This window comes from Phalacrocorax carbo, chromosome 6, assembly GCF_963921805.1.
Source record: "Phalacrocorax carbo chromosome 6, bPhaCar2.1, whole genome shotgun sequence".
Taxonomy (NCBI): domain Eukaryota; kingdom Metazoa; phylum Chordata; class Aves; order Suliformes; family Phalacrocoracidae; genus Phalacrocorax; species Phalacrocorax carbo.
The window spans coordinates 47,851,692-47,875,968 of NC_087518.1; the positions used below are offsets into that span (position 1 = coordinate 47,851,692).

The following is a 24,277-nucleotide window of genomic DNA, read 5'->3' on the forward strand; positions in this document are numbered from 1 at the left end:
GTGTGGATTTTTCTGGTTGTGTGATGCCCTCCCCTGCTATGGTGACTCTGCCAGCTTGGGCACCTGGAGAGAGCTGCAGTCCCTGTGGTGACTGGTGTGCCAGCACAGTAGCTGTGCCATGCACAGGCCCCTGGCATGGAGCTTGTCTGCATGAGCGCTCTGAAATGCAGGCTCTGGGATCTGCTCACCAGCTCCTGAGCTGTTCAAGCTGTTACATTTCGTTTACTTCAGAGGAAATTTGAATTTCACATAGCCTTTTTGTTCAGATTTCTTATGTCAATGTATACATATGCCTCGGTGTGTGTCTGTGTGTGTATATATATATATATTGTTTTTGGTTTTTTAGGCAAAGAATACCCTCTAAAAACGTGTATTACTATCGCTGCCCGGACCACAGGAAGAACTATGTCATGTCATTTGCTTTTTGCTTTGACCGAGAGGATGACACTTACCAATTTGCTTACTGCTACCCCTATACCTATACTCGCCTTCAGCACTATCTTGACAATCTACAAAGGAGGAACATGGACTACTTTTGCAGAGAATTGCTAGGACGCAGTGTGGTAAGTAATAGGCATGCTTGCCAACTAGCAGGCTTCATTATGAATGTCTACCCTTAAATGCTTATAGAGTATAATTCATCATCCCTGCTAAAGTACACACATGCACATATTTGTTTTACTGCTATCAATGACACATGAGGTAGCGTACCTGCATGGTGAAATATAGACAAATGCTAATTTAATTTCACATAAAATATTTCCTTTGTGATATGCAAGGCAATGCTAAATTCCCATCTAGGATCAATTCACCTCTAAAGACATTAAAAGATGAAACTGAAACAGCTTTATCGAAGAAAAGTGGTTTTTAGGGTACTCTGTCTATTTGTCTTTCTGGAAGACCTTTTCTGTTCAGAAGAAAATATGTGTCTTTGGAACTACAGTATAGTTTTACTTGGTAAAATAATGCAAAACATACACAAACTACCTATTTTAGTCTTAAAGTGTCTGCTTTGGTGATTTGAAATTAAAAGGGGTTTAGTGGTCTTAGTGTAGATCTTAGTGGCCACATGAAATTAAATTGTGACAGTTCTTGTGGTGCAGGAAGGAGGGTTAATGGCAAAGTTGAACTTCTGCTCACTTTGCTATAACCTTTCTCTGAAATGTTGCCTGTCCTGAGGATTTGGAAAGCATGACTCAGCCACTCCCATACCAACTCAGAAATCATTAGATTAATAAATAATAGCTGAAATCTTGGGTTGTTTTTTTTTCCTTTTGTGTTCTCGGCTTTATAGTGCACTTGTCCCACATTTTTAATCTTTTCTCTGAGATTAGATTTTGTCTAAACTTGTTGTGTTTGTGTCAGAAAAAAGAAAGCTGCGATTCCTATGAAGGCTGCTGATCCCAGCAGCTGGGGCCTTAAAAAGAATCCCAGCATATATTGTGAAAATCAGAATGAAATCATATGTATAGCCTGCAGTGGAATAAATAAAAGTCTTCCAGCATTAGAGCAGCCCATTGAGATCTCTGTGGTGCCATAAAACTTGCAGGAAAAATTAACTTATGGAGAAGAGTAAAAAACAGAATTAACAAAGGAAGGCATTTTTTAACCCTTTGGTCAGCTAAATTCAGTTCTGGTTCTAAAGATGACTATTACATATCCCTGAACTGATATTAATTATTAATCATTCCAATTAGAAGGACAAACAATTATAAGGGAAAGGGGTATTAAAAAAATAGAAAAGTAAAATGTTCAGAGGGTAGGAGAAAGGAGCACTATTGTTTTAATGTGTGTAGCATTTTAATTATTAATCTTAGAGGACAGAGCTGTCATTAATTCTATAATGAAACCGAATTTGTTTCCTTCCACTCTGAAACTAGTGTATAAACAGTCACATTTGCATATTCATCAAACCCCTGATCTGACTGATTAAAACACTGAGATAGAAGGATTTGTCTTTATCTGCATTTTGACAGACAGGGCTATACTCTTAAATCTTGTTAACATTGTGTTACCAGTAGTTGCTAAATATTATTTTTTATATTTCAGCAAACTAAACAAACAGATGCCATTCAAAACGTGGCAGGAAATGTGCTGTGTATAAGTCCTGATTTTATATCTATATGTACACACAGAGTATGGTTTGCAGAAATTGATATGGTAACATTTTGCAGCTCACCATGCTGATCTGTTTAAAAAGCTTCTGAATCAGGCTCATGCTGTAATCTTTGTAAGTAACATTACAATCTCAGACCATTTCTGGCTTTTCTCCACACACAACTGTCCTAGAACAGCTTGGTAATTTAATGTCTTTGCTGAGCTTGAATAGACAATTTCCATAAGTTCTCTGCGAGTTAAATATTTTAACATAGAGCTTTGTTGCTATCATACATCTTTAAATGGTGAAAAACAGGATCCTTCAGTCTTCGCTGCACAGTGCTTCATCAAAGCAGAAGCTCGCTGTACTTTAGAGAATTGCGTGCCATATAGGATAGATTTAGAGCTAAGAAAGCAAGCTCCGTCCCTGCTCTGGCCCCTTATGTAAGATAAGAGGAATCAGATTGGCATAAAGAGACCCTTAAAAGCTCTATTCCTGGCAAAGGGACGATACCCTTGGTAGCACACAGTGAAAGGCAACTTAACAATGCCGTCTGAGGACAAACTCTGAAGTCCTCATGCTGGGCACAGGACTGAGGCAGGGTAACATGTTGGGGAAAGGCTGTGGCATATCTGCTGAGCTGCCAGGTAGCCACTGATACGCTCTGGTTCATTCCAGGGGAATTTTACAGCTCCCTGCAGAAGTTTGTGATTGTGAGGCTGGGAGAATGGTTTGAAACAATTTCACTTCTTCTGAGTTATGAAGTTTTGAACTGTGCCTCTTGGAGACAACAGTATCTCACCACAGATCTTTGGGGCTTTTTTATTTTTCTTTGTCGCGGAACAGTAAAATGCAAGTCACAAGAAACCATGCTTAGATGATTACTCCTGAAGGCTTTCTGACTGCACATTTTGCTGCATGTAATGTTTTCTAAGCAATCTAATTTCTAATCTAATTTCATATTTTCTCTAAAGAAAGTACTATGCCTCCATTAACTCCTTAAATACTTTCATTAATTCTATGAAAATTGAAAGTGAAATATCAGTATGGGACTTGTAATTGTCATTAGGATGCAGAATGGCGAAGTGGTTCAGAGCCAAATGGCAAAGATTCCCATTGCCAGTGTGAATAGATAACTTAGCTGTTCTATTTCTGACCTTTTAATGTTTATACTTTTTACTTCAGGGAGCTATCCCAAAACCTAGATGTGCCAAATGATCTTGAAAATAGTCTCTCCTGCAAGCTAGCTATGATGGTCACCCAGATATAATTTAAACTGCCATTTTCATTCTGCCATTGTTGGCCTTAGGTAACTTCAGACTTTCTACAGTTTGTCCCAACAGATCATAAGTTCAAAATCTGTGAGCAGTTTTTAAAACTGTGAAATTAGTTTTTTGCATATTATTGATGTGTCTGTCATCTTGGCATATATTATGCAATATTGTACAGCATAATATAACGAAAAATAATTTTTACATTTTGTGAAAACATAAGCACAGGCTCCATTTACATTTACAGTACCTGTTTTATGATAATTATATGGTTTCATGTGCAGTAGCAGTTACGTGTAGCATCATAAACAATATTTCAGACTTGGCAAAATTTTCGAGTGTGTCATTATTTGAAGGTGATAGTGTAAATTAGCTGTGTGTTATTGAAGTGTATGGACAGTTGATGAGACCTGTACCTCTACAGTATTCCACTGTCACACATACTATATTAAATGCATTTTGGTGAGCCTGGCTCAGCTCCTACATCCCACTTTACAAATTGCCACTGGCCAGGCAGTATTTTCATTACTCACTCAAAAGAGAGCCAAGATTAATTGGAGACAGATACTTCCTTTCACCCTATTAGGCAATGGTGCTTCCAAATCACACTTGAGGAAAATTGCAACTGCACATACAAACCACAAGCCTCAAAGGGACTTCCACAGTACGTAGAGACTGGAATATGGAATTCTGTTAAATTAAATATTAAACATACATATTTTAAAACAAGAAGGTAATATATCTAATGTAGAGCTCTGTAAGTGAGCCAATCTCTTAAGTCAGACATGGGATACTGAGTGTAACAGATTGGAACACAAGGTGCTTTATTCTGACTGCACACCATTTTGGTACATGCTTTTAGTTTACATAAGTTACTCCTGATTTTTGCTGGTATCAGAGAGATCAGAATGAGGGCCTAAAACTCTGAAACTGCACACCAGATGTCACGTTGCTGGTTCATTCATCAAATATCCCTTATTTGTTGTCTAAATGACTGGGTACCCCAGTAAAAATAGTTGATCAGTCCTACTGATATCTACTGGTCCATTTTTAACTGCTCAGTTATGACTGTTTTAAAGCATGAAGCAAAGAAAATAGACAATTTTTCTAAGGTTAAATTTCCCATTTCTATGTTCAGTGTTAGGTTATATAATAACAGTTCTGTAAAAGAAAAGTATACTCTTTGTCTTTGAAAAAAATAGAAGTTACAGGCTTCACTGTAATGTATCATACCTTTGAAATCATGTTGCTATCAGATTCTGTGCTTTCCAATGGATCTGACTGCAACTAGGTTGAAATGTCATCTAAATGCAATTTGTGGCAATTTACTTGTTCTGAAAAAGGCCACAGAAATAATGCTTAAAAAAAGTAAACCCAACTTCTCATTTCTCTAGGATGTGAAAGTGCACCTACATGTATGTTCAGGGCACGTTCTCTTTATTCAGTGGTGTATCTATTTACTCATATAGTACTGCTGTTCCCACAGTATTTGTAATATGGAAACCATCCCAAAACTGTACATGAGATTTTAAATGTTCCTGCAACTATTTTCTTAGCTGGGTTGGATTTCAGCAGAAGTAGAGTTGGACCTAAAAATAACACCACCAACAGTTCTTTCCAAAATAAAATATGATTTATAGTATATAATAGCACAGTATGCTACCAGGGAAATTACATAAATAGCATGAAAAATAACAGGGAACTATTCTATACCATCAGTTTTAAGGAAAATGTCTTTGATAGAATTTAAAGGAAGTTCTGGGAGATAAACTGGATTGTGGGAATCATAGAGAGGGAAAGATAGGTGAAACTACATTACTGTTGAAAGTTGCCTTCTGTCTGTAGGATATCTAAAACTGTTCATGGTAAAAACAAGAAATACTTTGCTTTAAGCTGGCAGTGATATATAGTTTTAGAAAAAAAAACCCCAAACTTAAAATCATAATTTACAAATAATATTGTGCAGGGTTACTAAATGTATAAGCTGGTTATTTCTTAAATTCTAGAAAGAGGACTGTTTCATATAGTAAAATAATTTCTAGAAGGATTTGCATAAATTGTTGTTTATATGACTATGAGTAGAAAATCTTAAATTGGGAAGAAGGTTTCAAATCTTAAGTCAATTTGGCATCTCAGATTTTATAACTATCCTTGTATATTTAAAACTCCTATAAAAAATGCTTGAAACTCACAAAAAAAAAAAAGTTTTAAGGATAAAGAATCCACTGAGTTAAGAAATCACCTGCAGAAAATCTGTTATGATCCACTTTGTAAGAAGAAAACCTCCTGAAAGCAATGACAGTAAATGAATTATATATGGTGATATTAGTCTATACAAACTGTTTTCATGTGTAGGTCCCAAGTTGCACCCTTTCATGCTATAGTTACACGGGAAAACCTTTGGAAAGTCAGTGACCTTTCTGAAGATTTCACTGGACTTTCTGTAGCTGTGTGGGTTGGCCTTTTGCTTCATAGCTCTTCCATTTCCATGTCAGGCTCTTCATCTCACCTTCACTCACACGTGTCCTTCATCGGGCTTGCCCTTTCTTTGCCTCAAAACTTACCTTCCCTTTTCCTTCCATTTAGTTTATATTTTCCTAAGCTAACTACAGGAGGAAAGTTGTGACCTTTGTTTTCTGCCCCTATGTTACTTATTCTGCTTTGTTCTTTCCTATTAATTCCCCTTACCTCTTTGAGTTGTGAAGGGAAAATCCAAAATAGCTGTTAGGTCTTTTAAATACCAGGACCGCACAAGGTAGTCATGTTCTCTTCTGTGCACTCAATATCCCCATCTCAGTGCCATTTCATGTAACTTCATATCCTGGTCTATGACCTGTCTTCCCTGTCCTTATGTCTTTTGTGGTCTCTGTTTGCTCCATCCTCTAACATGTATGCCCGCATTTCCAGAGAACCTGGCACGATATGTGCTTTGTCCAGGCTTCAACCTGGAGAGGAAACATTAATGATCTAGTCAGTTGTCCTGACATGCCTGAAATAACACCCAAGTGCAGGAATGCATTTCAGCATCTGAATCCTTGTTTCTTGGCAATGGCAAATTTCAGATAAGAGGCAGATTTTACTCATTCCTGTCCTCAGCACTTTATACTACTTGGTTGGGTGCCACACAGCTCAGTGTGATAGCTGTAATCCCAATAGGAAACAAACTTTGTCCACACAGTCAGTTCAACCCCCAGATCTGGGAAGCTGCCTTTAGTTACTGCACCCTAAGCTTCTGGGGACAGGAAACACCTATTTTACTTTCTGTGTTTAGTGCCTTGCTCACTAGAACTCCTTGTCTGGTGCTTGGGAAATAACATAGTACAACCAATTATAACTCCATCAAAAAAGCAAGTCTGAGGTCCTGTATGTACAGTAATGCAAAGCTTTTTATGATTTTAAAATCTACCTAGTTGCCTGGAAGGACATACAGATATTTTGAAGATAGCTATGGCTCTCAGAAACCAGTGAAAACCTTAGAATACATTCATTCTTCTTTCACTTCCATTTACAGAAATTTCTTTTCCCTCTTTTGTAGCACAGCATTAAGCAATAATTACCATGTTGAGAGTGATCCTGAATGTACTTGCATGTAGGGGAAGTTGTGCTATGTGGAGCTATTAGCTACATTTGCCCCATAGCACGTTTACTGCGTTGACTCTGCTGGGATTTTGACTATGTTTGAGTTGGTTTCTATTTAGACCTCCTGAGTAGTGGCTGTGTAATGCACCTGTGGGATTGGAGTTGTATTTTAATCTGTATTCTTTGACTGTAGACCCAGAAGATGGTTAGCCTGCCCCATATTACCTGCAGGGCTGAGACCTTGGGATTGAAGGCTTATCTAAAAATTTTAAAGTCTGCTCAGTCTGAAGGATTTGGATTTATGCTTTTTAATTTAACCAAAGAATGAACTATTTATTGATTTAGCTTTATAATAGCTATATAATGTAAATATAATATATTAAAATCTCTAATACCTTAGGCAAAATCTTGTTTACATGATTTGTGTAAACCAAGCATTGTGTCTCTGATCCAGCAAAATACTTAAGCATAGATTTAAACTTAAGCGTATTAAATAGTTCTGTTGAAGTCACTAGCACAGTTCATGACATCAAGTTAAATGTGTGTAAAAATGCCTTTAAGCTCCAAGGTCAGAACAATCAACACTTTGCAGGATCAAGGCCTGGTGCCCTAATGTTTTGCCATTATCTTGTACTACCACTGTAACAACACGACTACATGATAAAAAATAAGAAAAAAAAATTTCTAGAATTTAAGCCCAGATTCTCAGTGTTTCCAGCCAAACCTACTTACAAAGTAAAAAGGAGTAATGATGTCTTCAGTCTTATATGAATGTAAATGGATCTGGCTATTGTTTGACTTATATTTCAGTTCTTTTTAAATGTTTGTTTTAATAAGCTCCCAAGGGCCTGCTTGTCTCACATTTCACCTTTACCTACAGTACACTGACACCACGGAAGCTGAGAACTAAATTAGAGATCCGGTTGTAGGATATGGAAAGAATTTACTTGCCAGTCATTGATAGCCAATGGATTTGGCTAGTGACTTCATTCACTCCTTGTAGTGGTAAGAATAAAACAAATTCACAATGAGGTAGATATAGTTTCAAATAGCTCTCCAGTATTACAAAATTCCCACTGCACAAGATTTTTAAGACTTTTGTGTATAGACTATAAGCCATTTACTTCCACATTAAACATAATGTAACAAATAAAACATTCAAAAATAAACAAACAAAAACTTTTGTCACATTTAGTCAGGGTTTGAGGTTTCTATGTACCATCCTCTACGTTCCCTTCAGATTAATATCCCCACTTGAAATGGTATATACCTAATAGATAATACGTAAATAACTCGACAAATGAAAAGTAGTTTCCAGTTTGATTCAAGGAAGCATTTATTTGTCCGTCACCTCATTTTTGGATATTTCATCGCTTGTCCACATCAAGTTGGAGAAGCTGGTTCAGGTAATGTATTCTGCAACCCTTTTTGCTTTTCTCTATAAATATGCTTAATATCTGTGCATAAAGTGAATCCCACCATTGCTCAGCAGTCCTTTTTGTAGTGTATGAGTAAGGTGTGCACTTGAGGCCTTCTGCATAAGAGATCTATGCTAATCCTGGAGTTCTTTGTCCTTGTCATGCACATGTTCATGAGACTTTATCTCTGTGGTCCTTAAGCTTTGAAAGCTGAAAGTTGGTTCCGAAAAGTCTTCAGCTTGTATTGCAGAAAGGAATCTGTGATATATCTTTATATCACATAGGAATGAGAAAATAAGAAATAGGATTTTGATGCAGACTGTAAGATAATGTACACCAAAGAAATGTAGTTCTGGTGGCCCAAGCTGGCTAAGTGCATCCTTACTGTTGACCCCAAGTATTTGAATATACATACTTGAAGAGAAGAGCTAAGGCTCATGACAACCTGATGGATTTCTAGAACATATAGCTGGGAGACATTGCATGTAGCCTGTGATCCATTCTTGATTGCGGTGTGGTTTTAGTGCCCTTTACTTTTCTGCACTGCTAGGAAAGTATTTTTGAATCCAAGAATAGTGCAATGAAGAAGGGCATCAAACTTACATGTAAGGGAGGCTAGTGCCATCCCTATTTTAACATATTGTGTTACATTCAAACATATTTTATTTTAGAAGTACCATAATAGTACCATAATAGTAGCATCATAATAGTACCAAAAAAAAGAAAGAGTGTATTTCTAGAAAATCCTAGCTCCTGCTGAAGTGCTGCTATTATCTACAAATACTGAAAGCAATATTTATCTTTGTTTTGAAGACAAAATAACATACAAATAACACAAGGAGACAGGAGCTTTTTAATGTAAAGCGGTAGGTACTTAATTGAAAATTGTTTTTATTTCACTTCTAACAAAATGTAAGGTACAGCTTAAAGCCTTTCTAATACTCTCTTTTAAAGAGATCTTACATGGCAACCAATCATATTGGTACATGAAAAGAACTGCATTCTCTGATAAAGATCCTCTTTTTCATGTTTTCAAACAGCAGCTGAGCACCATACTGTGGCAGCAGAGAACAATCTGAGAAAATGAACACAGATTGAAAAGGTCTCAGTTACATGACATTTTCAATGAAAATAATTCAGCCCTAGGCCCCCAGTTAAAAGTTTTCATTCAGAATTCCCTAGAATTGTGGACATACCTTCCTACAGAAAGTGTTTGTTTTTCTGAACTGGCTTATCTGATGTTCCAATAAATGTGTAACATGGAGGAAGACAAAGGAGATATACCATCCATTTCAGGAATTTTCATAAGTGTGCACAACAGAAAAATCAGTTTCAGAAGTAATTTTTATCCCTTTTTATTTTGAATGTCACATTAATTGCATCCAATTTTGCACTTAGTCTTAATTAGTTAACTTTTAAGAGGACTGTTACTTACTCAAAATATAAAGACTTCAGGATTTTATAATACATGTATTTCTTTCCCAGTTAGATTTTCTGCATTAAGGTGGATTATAATAATGCATTAAATTCCATCATGATATTTTTAATCAGCTTCTTAGTTCATTAGTAACAGCTGCACATTGTTAAAGGTTGTGGGTTGTTGTTTTTTTTTTATCTAAGTTGCTTAGAATTAAAATATTAACTAGTCTTCTCTATATTTATGAAAGCTGCACTGTTCTGCAGCATGGAATGAGGGAAAGTCTTATGCCTGTCATCAAGGAAAACCCAGACTTTTTCAGAACATTTGCTCTGACAACCTCCAAAATACTGCATAAATATCACTGAGTTAAGGTTCATAACATTCTTCTGACTGTAGTGCCATTTTATGGGGAAGGAGACTATTGCAGAAACCTGGATCATTTAGAAGCAGTTTGTGGTAAAGACTCTAGTATTCATTTTCGGAGTTTAGCCACACTAAACAGAGCTAGTCTCTATGAAGCTTCACGCCAGCATCGAGTCGTCAAATCGCTGTCAGGACCATGGACAGTGCACGCGATTTGTGTTGTCACGGCACTCACACATTTTCACATGCAGTTTTGATAAGCCAAAATTAGAAACAACTTCTTTCAGAAGTCCTGATACACAAAATTGAAGCCCAGCTTTTGTCAGTTACACACCAAAAAGTAGTTTAATATTTCAGAAGCCAGGCCCTATTTGCAACTGCTGAGCTCTTCAAAGTCCACAGTGTTCAAGAAAATAATTAGAAATGGAGTCTGCTATTTTGCACAGTTCTTGTGATTCAGGATCTCAGGTCTGTTTTTCTTATTTGCCTCCTGAGAATGAAAAATGGTCTTTAAGGTGTTATGTCTGATGGAAAATTTATAGGAGTGTCAAAGATGACTGATTAAGGGCACTTTATAGATTAACAGATGAAGACTAAAACAGAGGTTGATGGTACTGTGTTGGAAAAATAGGACATATTTTGGCAATACAGCAAGGCACATCAAGATATGTCTTTGGCCTGGACATAGATATAAATCCAAACAATGAATATTTCAAAATCTGAAAGGTATGTGTAGAACAAGAGTAGTGTTACTGCTCCAAACAGGGTGCTCAAAAGCATTGTGTCTTCTTTGTCTACAGTGAGTCGAAATGCATAATATCCATGTTGCCCAGTAGCCTGTCTTCCTCTCTAAAGCTTAAGGAAATTGTCTAGATCTTTACCATGCTCTAGGCAACCAAGTTATCAACATAAAGTACTTCGGTGTCTTCTGCATAAGGGCCATGTCTTTTTATAGGAATGAATGATATTGTAGGGTCCCAGAGACCTCATAAAAGTTTGTGGGTTGTTTTTTTTTGTTGTTGTTGTTTGGGTTTGTTGTTTTTGTTGTTTGTTGTTTTTTTTTTTTTAATTGTGGTGGAGTCTTTATCTTTATGAAGAATACAGACTATATATCCTCACTTACAAGATAGCAAATGGCTCAAAATGCAAACTCAGAAAAAAGAATATGTTTTAATGGTGTAGTTTTCTGCTGTTGTAATCATCCTTACAAGATACTGTGGCAGCACCAGATTTGTCTTCAGCTCCAGCTGATTTTGAAATCCTTCAGAGCTTTAGGAATAAAACTGCACATATCCTCTAGATTTCTTTTATAGAAATAGATAAGATTTTGTAACAGCAAATAACACTGCAGAGCTGAACAAAATGTTCCTCCCATAAATAAGACTTGGATGCACTCAGACCAAATAACATTGTAGACTCATATTACACAGGCTCAGAGAAAGACAAAGAAAAGTGTATTATATTCCTCATGGTCAAATAGAATTCCTACATGCCCATCTTGCCTGAAATTCCCATTATCCATGGCAACCAATAAAAGCGACACACAGCAACAGGTAACGTCTAATTTAGTACTGACAAAGAGGTGGGGTGCATTGATCTTTTTGGCAGAAAATGTCATTCTTTTCCTTCACTATAACTCAGATTTTCTCATTACTGGGCACAGATGGCAAAACATAATTTTATTAAGTATAACCATTTGTTTTGCAGTTCATCAGTTAAATTCAAAAGAGTATAGAGACTAGTTTATGCTGGCCATTAACAGAAACAAGTTAGTAGCTAGAGCTATACTACAAATGGCTATAGATGTTGCATACAATGCTTCAAAATCATTTGTTGCTATGACAATAATGAAGTAGAATGCGGTCTCTGAAATCTCAGATTTTTCATCTTCCCAGCGAAATACAGGTAAATACAAATTCTTTTAGAGAGCTGGACTTCCTTTAAAACTACAATGAATTTGTGTATGTATGTATCTTACAAAGCAAGTAAGCCACTCTCTGCTCATTAGAAAGTTTAATCATGAAAAAGGAAAATGATTGGATTGTGAAGCTCCTGGACAACCTACCAACCATCTCCAAAATCTCTAGTATCAGCCAAGCACACTTTTGGTAGAACTGAACGAGGACTGCATGTCAAAATCCTTTCCTGATCTCATGTATCTTTCCTTTACCTAATAAGAAGTGCACCTGTGTTCATTTTTTATCATCTGGAGAACAAATACGTTTCTGGAAATTATTTCTACCCTATTTTCATGTATTTCCAAATAATGGCACAAATTTCCTGACATGCTGCGTCTGAAAACTTACTCTGAAAGGAAGTAAGTTCTCTCCTGCAACTGGTGACCACAGAGTAGTTGCTCCATAATCCCTTTTCCTAAATAACCTAGGGGAGTGAATATTTTTTCTGTCTATATATTTTTAAAAATGCCGATGAGACCTCTCCTCTCTCATACTGTCACAAATTATTAACTTTACCTGCAGTAATGATGAATCACAACCAGAGGTTTACAAAGATTATGGGTTGGTGGTGATTAATAGCTATAAACAACTAGCTCACAAAAGATACCCTTTTTCATTAGTTTCAGGAGCTGCTGAATGTAATTTGAAATCTGCTCCATGTGCTAGGATGTACGATAGCCTCTACTCTGACAGCAGTATACCATATATAAGTTTTGGAAAACACCAGAGAGGTGTCTTTAAGAGAATAGGGAGCCCATGTGCACAGACAATTCAGAACATTGGGCTTCTCTGGGAATTGTTATTACATAGAAATTTACTAGAAATAACAAAAGTGTTTGGAGTTTGAAAAATTTCTTTCTTTGATTAAAAATAATCCATAACGATTATAAGGCAACGATCATAGTCTACTGCATAAAAGTAATGTGTTATGATAGCAAAGCTCTGGAACTGATCACATGTCATCAGATCTCCCTGACCATACTTAACTTACCAGTATACCACTGGTAGCAGACGTATTTCAACAATGATCATGGATAGAATTCCTTACAGCAGCTTCATACTATGTTGTATAAGCTGGGAATACCCATCTGCACCCCTATTTGCAGCCAACATGAATATGAAATTTTACAGCTTTTGTTCCAGGGACAGTCTGAGTTAAATCTCTTTAGGAGACACCTTCACCATGTCACAGCTGAGTAACTGATTATATGTTGTTTACTCGAATCATCCTGAATGCCAAAAGAGTAAAACAATTCTCACGTTAATAAATAACATATAGCCAAGATTTCTTCTTTTCAGGTGTCCATTGTATTTCTTTCTCTCATTCTAGCACAGAAGAAAATTATTTTATGCCAATCTTCTTTTGCATCTTAAAGCATTACATGTGGATGTATTCTGATTTCAGAAGGTCGTATTCATTACAAGTCTAAACATGCTACCTAACAATAAACTGGAATCTACTAGAATGGCATGAATTTCTGTAAGGGAAAATATGTTATGTGATAATTTTCACATTTCCTATCTTCCAAACAGTACTATTTAAAATATTTTTTGTTGCTAATTTTGGAAAACCTCTCCTTTAATTTCTTTTTTCTTTTTCTTTTTATTTTTTTAAATCCATAGAGCATCTGGAAGTACCACAGTCAAGTACCACAGTATTTCATAATATTGCATTCAATTTCTATAAAATTTGTCAAAGCTCTTTTCACTATTATCAAAACTGTCTCCATTTTTTCTTTCATTTCTCTTGACACCTACACTGAAGCATTGGTTATAAGTCTCATTACTCACTCTCCATCAAAGTTACCTTCTTTCTGAGTATAATGTCTATTACAGAGGCAATGGTGCAAGAAGATCTGATATCTGACCTCTCCTGTGCTGTGTTTCATTACAGCAAAGGTTCTCCTAGATTACGTCCAAAACGTTTTCTCAAAATTGTTTCAGAATTAAACAAGTTATTAAATCATCTGTGTCTTTTTCTAAGCTTCATGCTACTTTTGAGAATATAATTAACATCTTTACTGTCACAGAACTAAATTGTTCAGGTATCATCTTGATTTATTGTCTCATTACATGATTTCAACACAGGTCTCTACTCTTAACAATATCAAAAAACCAAAAGAAAGACAGACACGAACTGCTTCAGTAGCACCTTGTAGATACATTCTGACTACCTGTTGGGTAAATCGGTGTGGGACCTACTGGAATATTTCACATGCATTACGTTGTTCAGATTGGCTTCTGTTCTGATTTCTTTAGATAGAACAGTTCCGATGTAGTTTCTTCTTCAGCAGACTAAGCATTCATTTGTTTGAAATTGGGAGTTTCTCACAGCAGCACGCATACAGAGGCAACTATGCATAAGAAATATTAAGGTTATGTACAAAGAAATGCCTATCTCCTGTAAAATCACCCTGCACCTTCCTGCACCTTGGGTTCATATAATTTAATATGGTAGAGGAAACAGGAGCTCCAGAGCCATGGCCAGGAGTAAGAGCAGGGAAAAACTGGACATAAGTCTTTGAGAAAAATAGATGAGGTCATCCCGTTACCATAAGATACATGTAGATGTTTCCAGGAGCTGTTTGTCTTTCAGTGTCACAGATGAGCCCATGATGACATACAGCCTTTGTGCTTACTTAACATTCAGAAGACACTTGTGACAAATAGGGTCATGTAATGATGATGCTTACAAGATTTGGGAATATGTATTGCTACCATTACTTCAGAGGTCAGTCTTAGCTTTTTGAACTTCAAATTAGGGTCCAAACATATTCAATGCCACTGTAACTTTTGTGAAAATGTCTGTGATGAATGAAGGATATGCAGAACTCTTTGGGTTTTTTCCCCATGTATTGGTAATGTTGGAACTAAGGCTATTCCTTTTCTTTATAGATGATGAATGATTGTGAAATACAAAAGCCTTAGAGCAACTGTTGCATATCAAAGAACTTGAATGTGACCATGTTTGTGTTAAACAGGATTGAAATATGCAATACTTACCTCGATTCTGAGACTAGAGGCTAACATGGGTCAATGATAGTTCATGACAAGAGTTTCAAAGGCAATTTTTAATATTTTAATGTCTATAGCTGTCTGCAAGTGAGCCAAGGAATGCACTCAGGAGTGTCTTAATTCTTCTTGAAGTCATCTGCAAGTTTCTACCACACTCAGTGAACTTTCACAAGAAAGGTGATGCTTGAGAACTTCTAAAATTTATATATAGTGTTACATTCCCAGAATGGATATCTAGCCCCTAATAATTTGCCATTTATTAATCTAAGACATCTATTTTGGGTTGAACTAGATGACCTCTAAAGGTGCCTTCCAATCTAAACCATTCTATGATTTTAATATACCCCAAAATAAAATTATTTCCCTCATCATGATCTGTATTGAAGACCTCCCTTGGAAGAAATGAAACAGTAAAGATCAACTGTTGGAATCCAGGGATGCTAGAAAAGGGGAATGTTTTGTAGTCACATAATCCAATTATCTAATGAAAATTTGCTTATATGTAGCTACTATTGTTAAATTTCTGTGCTCTTTGCAAGCGCCAAGATGTTCTGGAAAGAGAAGTGTATGAGTTTGGTTTCGTCCATCAGAGACAGAATAATGTTCAATCATGATGTTAATCACAGCACAACAGTTTCTACCAGAATGACTCTATAGAGGATTCATTCTCCCATCTATGCAGGTGCATAAAGCATTCTTTTAATGGGTGGTGCATATACTCTTGTAAAAGAATTGACTCCTTTGTATTAAAATCACATGCCTGGGATTTTAACATGAAAACTGAAAAATCCCACTGTGCAAAACTGACTTAATCTCAATTTCCCTCTCACCCTTTTACAATGTCAAGATGCCTGAGTGCTCAAGTGACTGAATAAGTACTAAATATTTAATGCATGGAGGTTACATTAACTGAGTCTTTGATCTGAAACTTCTTAAAAACATCTTAAAAGCCCTTCAAAAACAGGTTAGTATTTCATTACAGTCACTTAAAAATAGATTTATTTTATCAAAACATCCTGTCAGAAACCCCAAAGCTGTGATAAATAACCTACAGCATTTTAACTAAAGAATCTCCTAATAATAGTTTCTTAGTGTATCAACAAATTTCCCGTTTAGGGTAAGAAATAGCAGCTGGCCCTGTCACCTCCGTCTAGAACTTGCATGTATGTGGTTTCTCTGCTGAGAGTTTGACCAGGTATATAGATTACAATCCACAGTGGGATTCTGCATGCCTGATGCTATTCAAACAGAATGTCTCTCATTTAATTCTGAGATTAAATTAACTTTTTTTCTTCATGGAATAAATTTAGTAGGGCAATTTAGTTTTGTACAGATGTTTTTAATACAGTAATATTTACAGGAATTTGGGCAACATGAACAATGGGATATATAAATAATTAATACAATCCTTGGAAAATCCTGCTTGTTTTTAATCTGTACAGCATAATTCGAGAGCATCTCTGGCTGTGTCAAGACTCTGTCTTTTGGTTATTTTTTTATTTCAAAGGCAACAGACTGCAGATATTGTGTGAGTATCTGCTAGATGTGTAGAAGACAGAAGCATACGCAGAGGCAGGTTTCTGTATGATGAATTTCTACTGCATCCAGCAGACCTTTCATGAGAGAACGTGGCCCACCCAAAGCTATCCTTCCCCCTTGTTGTAGATTTCCTTCTCACAGGCTGTGTAAACCTCTGGATTCCACTCTGAAATTCCCACTGTTCTTTTCCAAACACAACATTCTGTGTCCTAACACACAGCTTTGTATCGTAAATGATTATTCACAAACCACCTGGTCACTCTGGTGCTGAATTTTGAAATGTAGTTCTGAGTTCATGAGTTTTTAGCTCATGCCTGTCATTTCTACTTCTTAATTCATACCTGCTTAACCAGTGGAAAGGAAGCTGAAAAGATCAGTGTAGGAAATGGCCTCTTTCTGTCTCCGCAGGAATTAGTAGATTAAAGCAAAATGTTGAATGTATTCTAGGATAATAAAGGAAATAAACACTAGATTCTGAGCTCACTCATATGTAGTTATTTGCTGTTACTTTCTCAAAGTAAAAGTTAAGGATTTCTTCTTGAGTCTCCCACATTGCTGGTGAAAGGCACATGGCTAAACCCTCATGAACCACTTTGAAAATATATTCCTTGTTTCTTAAGGGAAATGCGCCTTTGTCAGTGTATAGCTTGTGTAGAAGATGTTTTGCATATAAAAACCACGTGTAGATTGAATCCTGTTATATAAAGCAAAGCTGGTTTTCTATGGAGTTCTTTTGTAGTACCAACATTAAAAGGGTTGTTATAAATAAAAGTGGAATATAATTATAAATGCCCTTCTGAGGAAAAAAAAAATCCTTGATTACCTTTGAATTCTTTTGCCCTTTAAAAAGGTTATATTTAACTGGTTCAGTTTCTTACTTGATGTTTCAGTTCCCAAGGGAAATCAACCTCCAGTACGAACTGTTTCAATTGGGTTACATGACTTTACTGTGTGTCTTGCATTTGTTAACAGGCAGGTTACGTAACGCTGCAGGCTGGACGCGCGCTGCTCGGTCTGCAGCTGCCGTTGGTACGCCGGCGCTCGCGGGGTGACCAGGCAAGCTGGAGGGGGCGTTCGAAAGTTCTGCTGAAATTAACCCCTCCTGATAATAGTATAAACTGCTTGGAAGTAGAGACTTCAGGAGCAGTGTGAGGCTATAAATCTTAAACTATAAAGATATGTTTAATATTTTTATGTGCTACTTATCATCCGTGGGGGTTTTTCTTAATGACCAAAAAGAAGTGGGTCAAATTCTGCCCTTATTCCCAATGGCATATAATCTGTGGAAGTGCTGTTGACTGGAACAGAATTTCCTTGAGTTACCAGTATTATAACTGAGAGGGTAATTGGAGCATGTGTGCGCTGCCTCACTGAAATGCAAGAGGCTGAATTCTAGGGAGATATTTTATATTTCTAGGTAGTTTGGTGTTGAACAGTTTTAGATTCATTATTCTTATATTTCCATCAAGTAATGCTTTCCTGGTAGAGGAGGAGATGAAAGGACCTTTTCAAAAAATATCAATAACAAAAAAGAAAGGAAAGAAAAAGGGGTTTCATCCAGGTTTTTTTTAGTCACTGATCAATAGCCCCACGAGACTCTTGTGTTTAGAGAAGAAAGGCAAGCAAGCAAGAATCTTAACTAACTAGCAGGAAGTTGATTTGTAGCATGCTGGTGTTCAGACAACTGATAAGAGAGGAGGAAACGTTTCTGCTGAGAATCAGCAAAGCAGGAACATGCTTTACCACTTTGCCTATTTCATTTCACAAGTCCAACATACTGCACATAGGCTCTGGAGATAAATTTAGACATGTTTTGTTAATTGTGTGGCATAAAATTTGGAATGGGATGGACAATGAGATATGGCAAATGATATTTTGATTCAATATATAATAACGTTCGTATTCGAGATGCTACATTTGTGGCAGAAATAAGCGTAAATTGTATAGATTGGCAAAAATCTGTACATCCCTTGTGCTGTAAGGTGGTACACTGAAAGTATCCACCAGTCATTGTCTTGGCAGCTAATTACTTGCAGTAGGTGGTGATATATATGGTATCATCATTTTTGCATATATAAATTCAGAGAGCTCAGTTAAAACTTGTTGTGTTTCATTGTTGTACAGTCTATGTAAGTGAAAAAGGACCTAGGCTAAGACAACGTGCTTGTATTTCAGAGCTGGAGAAAACTTTAGGGTCTTGTTTCTGTGTTGAATAGATTTTTTAATTTTCTTTTTTATTTATTAAAAATGCATATTTGACCCAGAATGATTCCTAGAGGTTTTTGGAGCACTGCTGAGTAAGCCAAACTACCTATATATTTCTTTAGTCACCAGTGCTCTTGGCAGGCACTGTTATTTTTGCAGTCACTTACTGATTGCATCTCTTTAAATCAAGCTTTTGTGCTTTCTTTTAGCATTAGGTTAAAAAAAACCAAACAAACAATTACTTTAAATTTCAATATCTAATAAAAGAACATTATTTTAAAGAAAAAAAACCACTCCTGGACACTTTTTTCTGTTCCTCCCCACCTCCTCCAAGTTTATTCATTTTACTCACAGTGAGCATGTCTTGCCTCGCCTTTAGGCTGAATAAATTTCTGTACCACATCTTCTATGTGAAACCCATACAGTGATGGATTTATGTTGTACTAACTCTTTCAAAGTATTTTTTTAAGTATTAGTATAATTTATTTGCATGACTCTTTCTGTAAATTAAGTTTATTTAAAGTTGTCTAAGAGCCAGAAATAAATCCCTCTCTACCTTATCCATTCTGGTTTACCATGTGCCTGAAGTTATTCTACATTCAGTGTTAGTAGTTAGACAGTGAAGTTAGACTTCTAAGAGAGTCAGGAATTTCAAATTATATTTGCAGTTTTGGAGCTGTGGGTATTTTTAGCAAAACACTAGCATGCATTGCAGGATTTTTTCCCGTGGTTCTGCTAATATTTGCACAGGAAGTTTGAATTAGAATGGTGAAATATTCACTGTGATGCATAATGGTGTGTTCCCCTTCATAGCCACACCCTTCACAGTTGGATTGTTTTGCTCATGCTATTTTGCATATGACTATCATGCAATAAATTGATTTTCCTGTCTCCTCTTCCCATCTTCTTAAGCCTTCATATTCCTGCAGAGTTCATTCTGCTCTTCCTTGCTTGTCCTGTGTATAATTTCTTTGTCATGACCAACTTCAGTTATGACACATTTCATAATTCTTAGCTAAACGATTGTTACATTTTAAAATGTGATTGCTCAATACTCTGTCTTCGGGTAAGCTATTGATTACTCTTCTCCTTTAGGGAAATTGCTTTAGCTTTTTAGCTTCTGAACAATTTTTTTTAATTCAACAAACTGTAGTAACAACTATCTTTGTCCAAGAAACTTTTCAACACTTAAAATACTGGCCTGTAATCTTTTATGCAGGAAAAAGGTTTATTAAAATATGATAAGACTGTTATCACAAAATCTTAGTTGAGAACTGGCTTCAGTCTTAGTTTCTTGTATGTGTCATCTCTATATGGCTTATGTTCTGGATTGTATTTGATTGTGTAACTTCTTAGCTAACTAGGAAAGAATGGAAATCTGCCTTGAGAAAAATGTTCCCCTGCCTCGCTTTTTGCATAGTTATTTTAATCAATATCAGAATAGTAAAGATTCAGTGTGAACAAGGCTTTCTTAGTTTCCATCTGTCTGTAAAGACACTTCCTTGTCTAGGTTCAGTAAGTGCCCTGAAGGTCTGCAGCAGCATCCAGGCTCTGCTGCCTTTAACTTCTCCCCCAGCTCTTTCTGCTATGTCAGCCAAAGAGTTTACAATTTACCCTTCCGACTATTCAGCATCACCCTAAATCTATGTTGCCCACTTATTCCCTACTTTGATTTGCTGTCTTAGCAGACCATGTACCTTGATATGCAAATTGCTGCTTTGGTTTTCATCAAGCGTTTGCTATTTGGAAGCAGATTTCTGTCATTTATTTCAGAAGGAACTAGTATGATTTGCTTTTGTTCTACTTCACTTAAAATTGTTTGATGTCATAACTGTCATTCAGGGCACTAGCTTGGGAACAGGAGCTTTTAACCATTTTTTATTCTTCATCATCTTCATTAATATTGGTCTAACATTCAACCTGTAACCAGAGTAATAGTATGTATACTCTGTGGTTTTAATGCTCTTTGCATCAATGTTAACTTTGTGTGTGTGTGTGCACAAGATTCCCTAAACCTCCTAATGCAAAATAATTTTATTGATGGGCATATGGGAGTTAAACTTTCCTTCCCATACAGTTTTCATTAGAGAGAGGCTTACTGGTACCATGGCAGAATGCTCAAATAAGCATTTTAATGTTGAATAAAGGTCAACACACTGGAATTTGAAACCATTAATCCTTTTGCTCTTAAAGCAGGCAGAACTTTTACAGACTAAATAATGCATTAAATAGTAGACTCTTAAAGTTCTGAACAGGAGAAATATACCTTCAAATTATCAGTTTAGATTTCTAGAACTCTTAATCTTCTATTGTTTTAAGCAAAAATGAGTTTGGGTGGGGTTTTTTTTGGGGGGGGTGGCGGGGGAGGGGAGAGATAAGGTTTTTTAATATTTTATTGTTTTCCATTGCTTTGTTGGGAAAGGATATTTCTGAGTTCATAGAGCTATGGAAAAAGAGTGCCCAGTGTATAAAAAGATCATGTGTAGTGGAGACAATGCCGGTACTTTCAGGCTGCAATATTTATATCAGTCTAGGGGGGTAGAGGCCCTCCCATTCAGAGGAAAAGAAGTTCAAGCTCACTTCAAATTAATTTCTGGGCTTTGAACAGTTGCGGCAGCCCTTTAGGACACCACAGACTGTTAAATTAAACCAGTATTGCCTTGTGTTGAACTTTTAACCTATGTATGACTGAAGCCTGTCTTTTGGGAAGGCATCCAGTCTTGATTTCAAGGCATCAGGAAACAGAGTATCTACTGCTTCCTTTGGCAATTTGTTCCAGTGTCTGATTACTCTCACAGTTAAAAACATGAATCTAATTTTTGAGTTAAATTAATCTTGGATTATATATTTATTTGTTTTCCTCTGGAAGCTAATTTTTCACTACGAGATTAAGAAATTATTTCTTTTGATGGGGGGCAGGGAGAGAAAGTTACTGGTAATGCAACAGACTGCAGTACTTGATTCTCACTTGAAAATATTTTATTCAGCCCTCAAGTATTTTCTGTGGCTTCTTGCTGCATCTATTTCAATTACTCAACATTTTTAAAAGTATGGGTTCTAGAATTCCATATTTTTTTTCCAGCTTTACAAATACTATATTTGGAAAAATGAGGTATTTAATCTTATTCACTGCTTCCTGAAGAGCACGTACAAGGATCTCGTTGCTGGGATGTTTCAGTAGGGTTTATGGAATCACAGGAGTAGGAAGAACCTTTGAGTAATCTTAATCACCCTTGATGCATGGTAGGATCAGCACTTATTCTGGATAGATTTCCGTGTTATTTCTGACAGCTTTTTCCAAGAGTATTCCAGAACTTCCACAGGCAATCTGTCTTCTCTACACTTTACTACTTTTTACTACTTGACAGGTTTTTTTTTTCCTGAAATCTAGTCTCAATCTCCCTGGCTGCTCTTTAAGTCACAGAATCACAGAATGGTAGGGGTTGGAAGGGACCCCTGGAGATCATCTTGTCCAACCCCCCTGCTTGAGCAGGGACACCCAGAGCAGGGGGCACAGGAACACGTCCAGGCGGATTTTGAATGTCTCCAGGAAGGGACTCCACAGCCTCCCTGGGCAGCCTGTGCCACTGCTCTGGCACCCGCACAGGAAAGACCTTTTTTCTCATATTCAGGCATAACTTCCTGTGTTCCAACTTGTGCCCATTGCCCCTTGGCCTGTCGTTAGGCACCACTGAAAAGAGTCTGGTCCCATCCTCTTGACACCCACACTTCAGATATTTACAGGCATTTATAAGATCCTCCCTCAGTCTTTTCCAGGCTGAACAAACCCAAGCCTCTCAGCCTTTCCTCCTAAGGGAGATGTTCCAGTCCCCTGATGATCTTTGTAGCTCTCCACTGGACTTGGTGAAGCAGTTCCCTTTCCTTCTTGAACTGGGAAGCCCAAAACTGGACACAGTGATCCAAATGTGGTCTCACCAGGACTGAGCAGAGGGGGACGATAACCTCTCTCAATCTGCTGGCCACACTCCTTTTAATGCATCCCAGGATACTGTTGGTCTTCTTGGCCACAAGGGCATGTTGCTGGCTCAGGGTCACCTTGCTGTCAACCAGCACTCCCAGGTCTTCAGCAGAGGCGCTTTCCAGTAGTTCAGCCCCCAGCTTGTACTGGTGCCTGGGGTTGTTCCTCCCCAGGGGCAGGGTCTTACGCTTGCTCTTGTTGAATTTCATGAGGTTCCCCTTGGCCCAGCTCTCCAGCCTGTCCAGGTCTCGCTGGATGGCAGCACAGCCTTCCAGTATAGTATCAGCCACTCCTCCCAGCTTTGGTATCACCAGCGAACTTGCTGAGGTTACACTCTATCCCATCATCCAGGTCATTGATGAATGTGTTCAACAGGACTGCACCCAGCACAGATCCCTAGGGAACACCACTAGTTACTGGCCTCTATCCAGACTCTGCCCCATTGATCACAACCCTCTGAGTTCTATTGTTCAGCCGGTTCTCAATCCACCTCACTGTCCACTCATCCAACCCACACTTCCTAAGCTTGTCTACGAGGATGTTATGGGAGACAGTGTTGAACGTCTTACTAAAGCCTAGATAAACAATATCCACTGCTCTCCCTTCATCTACCCAGCCAGTCTCACCATCATAGAACGCTATCAGGTTGGTCAAGCATGATTTCCCCTTGGTGAATCCGTGTTGATGACTTCTGATAACCGTCTTGTCCTCTACATGCCTGGAGATGACCTCCAAGATGAACTCCATCCTTTCCAGGGATGAAGGCAAGGCTGACTGGCCTATAGTTTCCCAGGTCCTCCTTCTTGCCCTTTTTGAAGACTGGAGTAACATTGGCTTCCCTCCAGCTCCTCGGCACCTCTCCTGTCCTCCACAACCTTTCAAAAATGATGGAGGGTGGGTTGGCAACAGCATCCTCCAGCTCCTTCAGCAGTTGTGGCTGCATCCTATCAGGGCCCATGGATCTGCGAGGATCCAGTTCGCCTAAATGATCTCTAACGCAGTCATCCTCAACCAAGGGGAAGTCCTCCTTTCTCCAGATTTTCTCTCTCAACTCTAGGGGCTGGAATGCCTGAAGGCCAACCTTAGCAGTGAAGACTGAAGCAAAGAAGGCATTCAGTAACTGCCTTCTCTGCATCCTGCATCACCAGGGTCCCTACCTCGTTCAGCAGCCAGCCCACAGTTTCCCCAGTCTTCCTTTTACTGCTGATGTATTTAAAGAAGCCCTTCTTGTTATCCTTGACATCCCTCGCCAGATTTAGTTCCAAGTGGGCCTTGGCCTTCCTTGTCACATCTCTGCATACCCTGACAACATTCCTATATTCCTCCCACGTGGCCAGTCCCTTTCTCCACATACTGTGAACTTCCCTCTTCCATTTGAGTTTCTCTAGAAGCTCTTCGCTCATCCATGCAGGCCTCCTGGCTCCTCTGCCTG

At 37.6% G+C, this 24,277-nt stretch overlaps 1 protein-coding gene across 1 annotated transcript in view; it reads left to right on the forward strand.

The window, feature by feature from the left end:
• Positions 1-24,277, forward strand: part of AGBL4 (AGBL carboxypeptidase 4) — a 984,974-nt gene that overhangs the window by 396,307 nt on the left and 564,390 nt on the right. Inside the window, exon 5 of the mRNA XM_064455128.1 lies at positions 347-563. Coding sequence (XP_064311198.1) covers positions 347-563 — 217 coding nt within the window. The remainder of the gene's footprint in view (positions 1-346; positions 564-24,277) is intronic.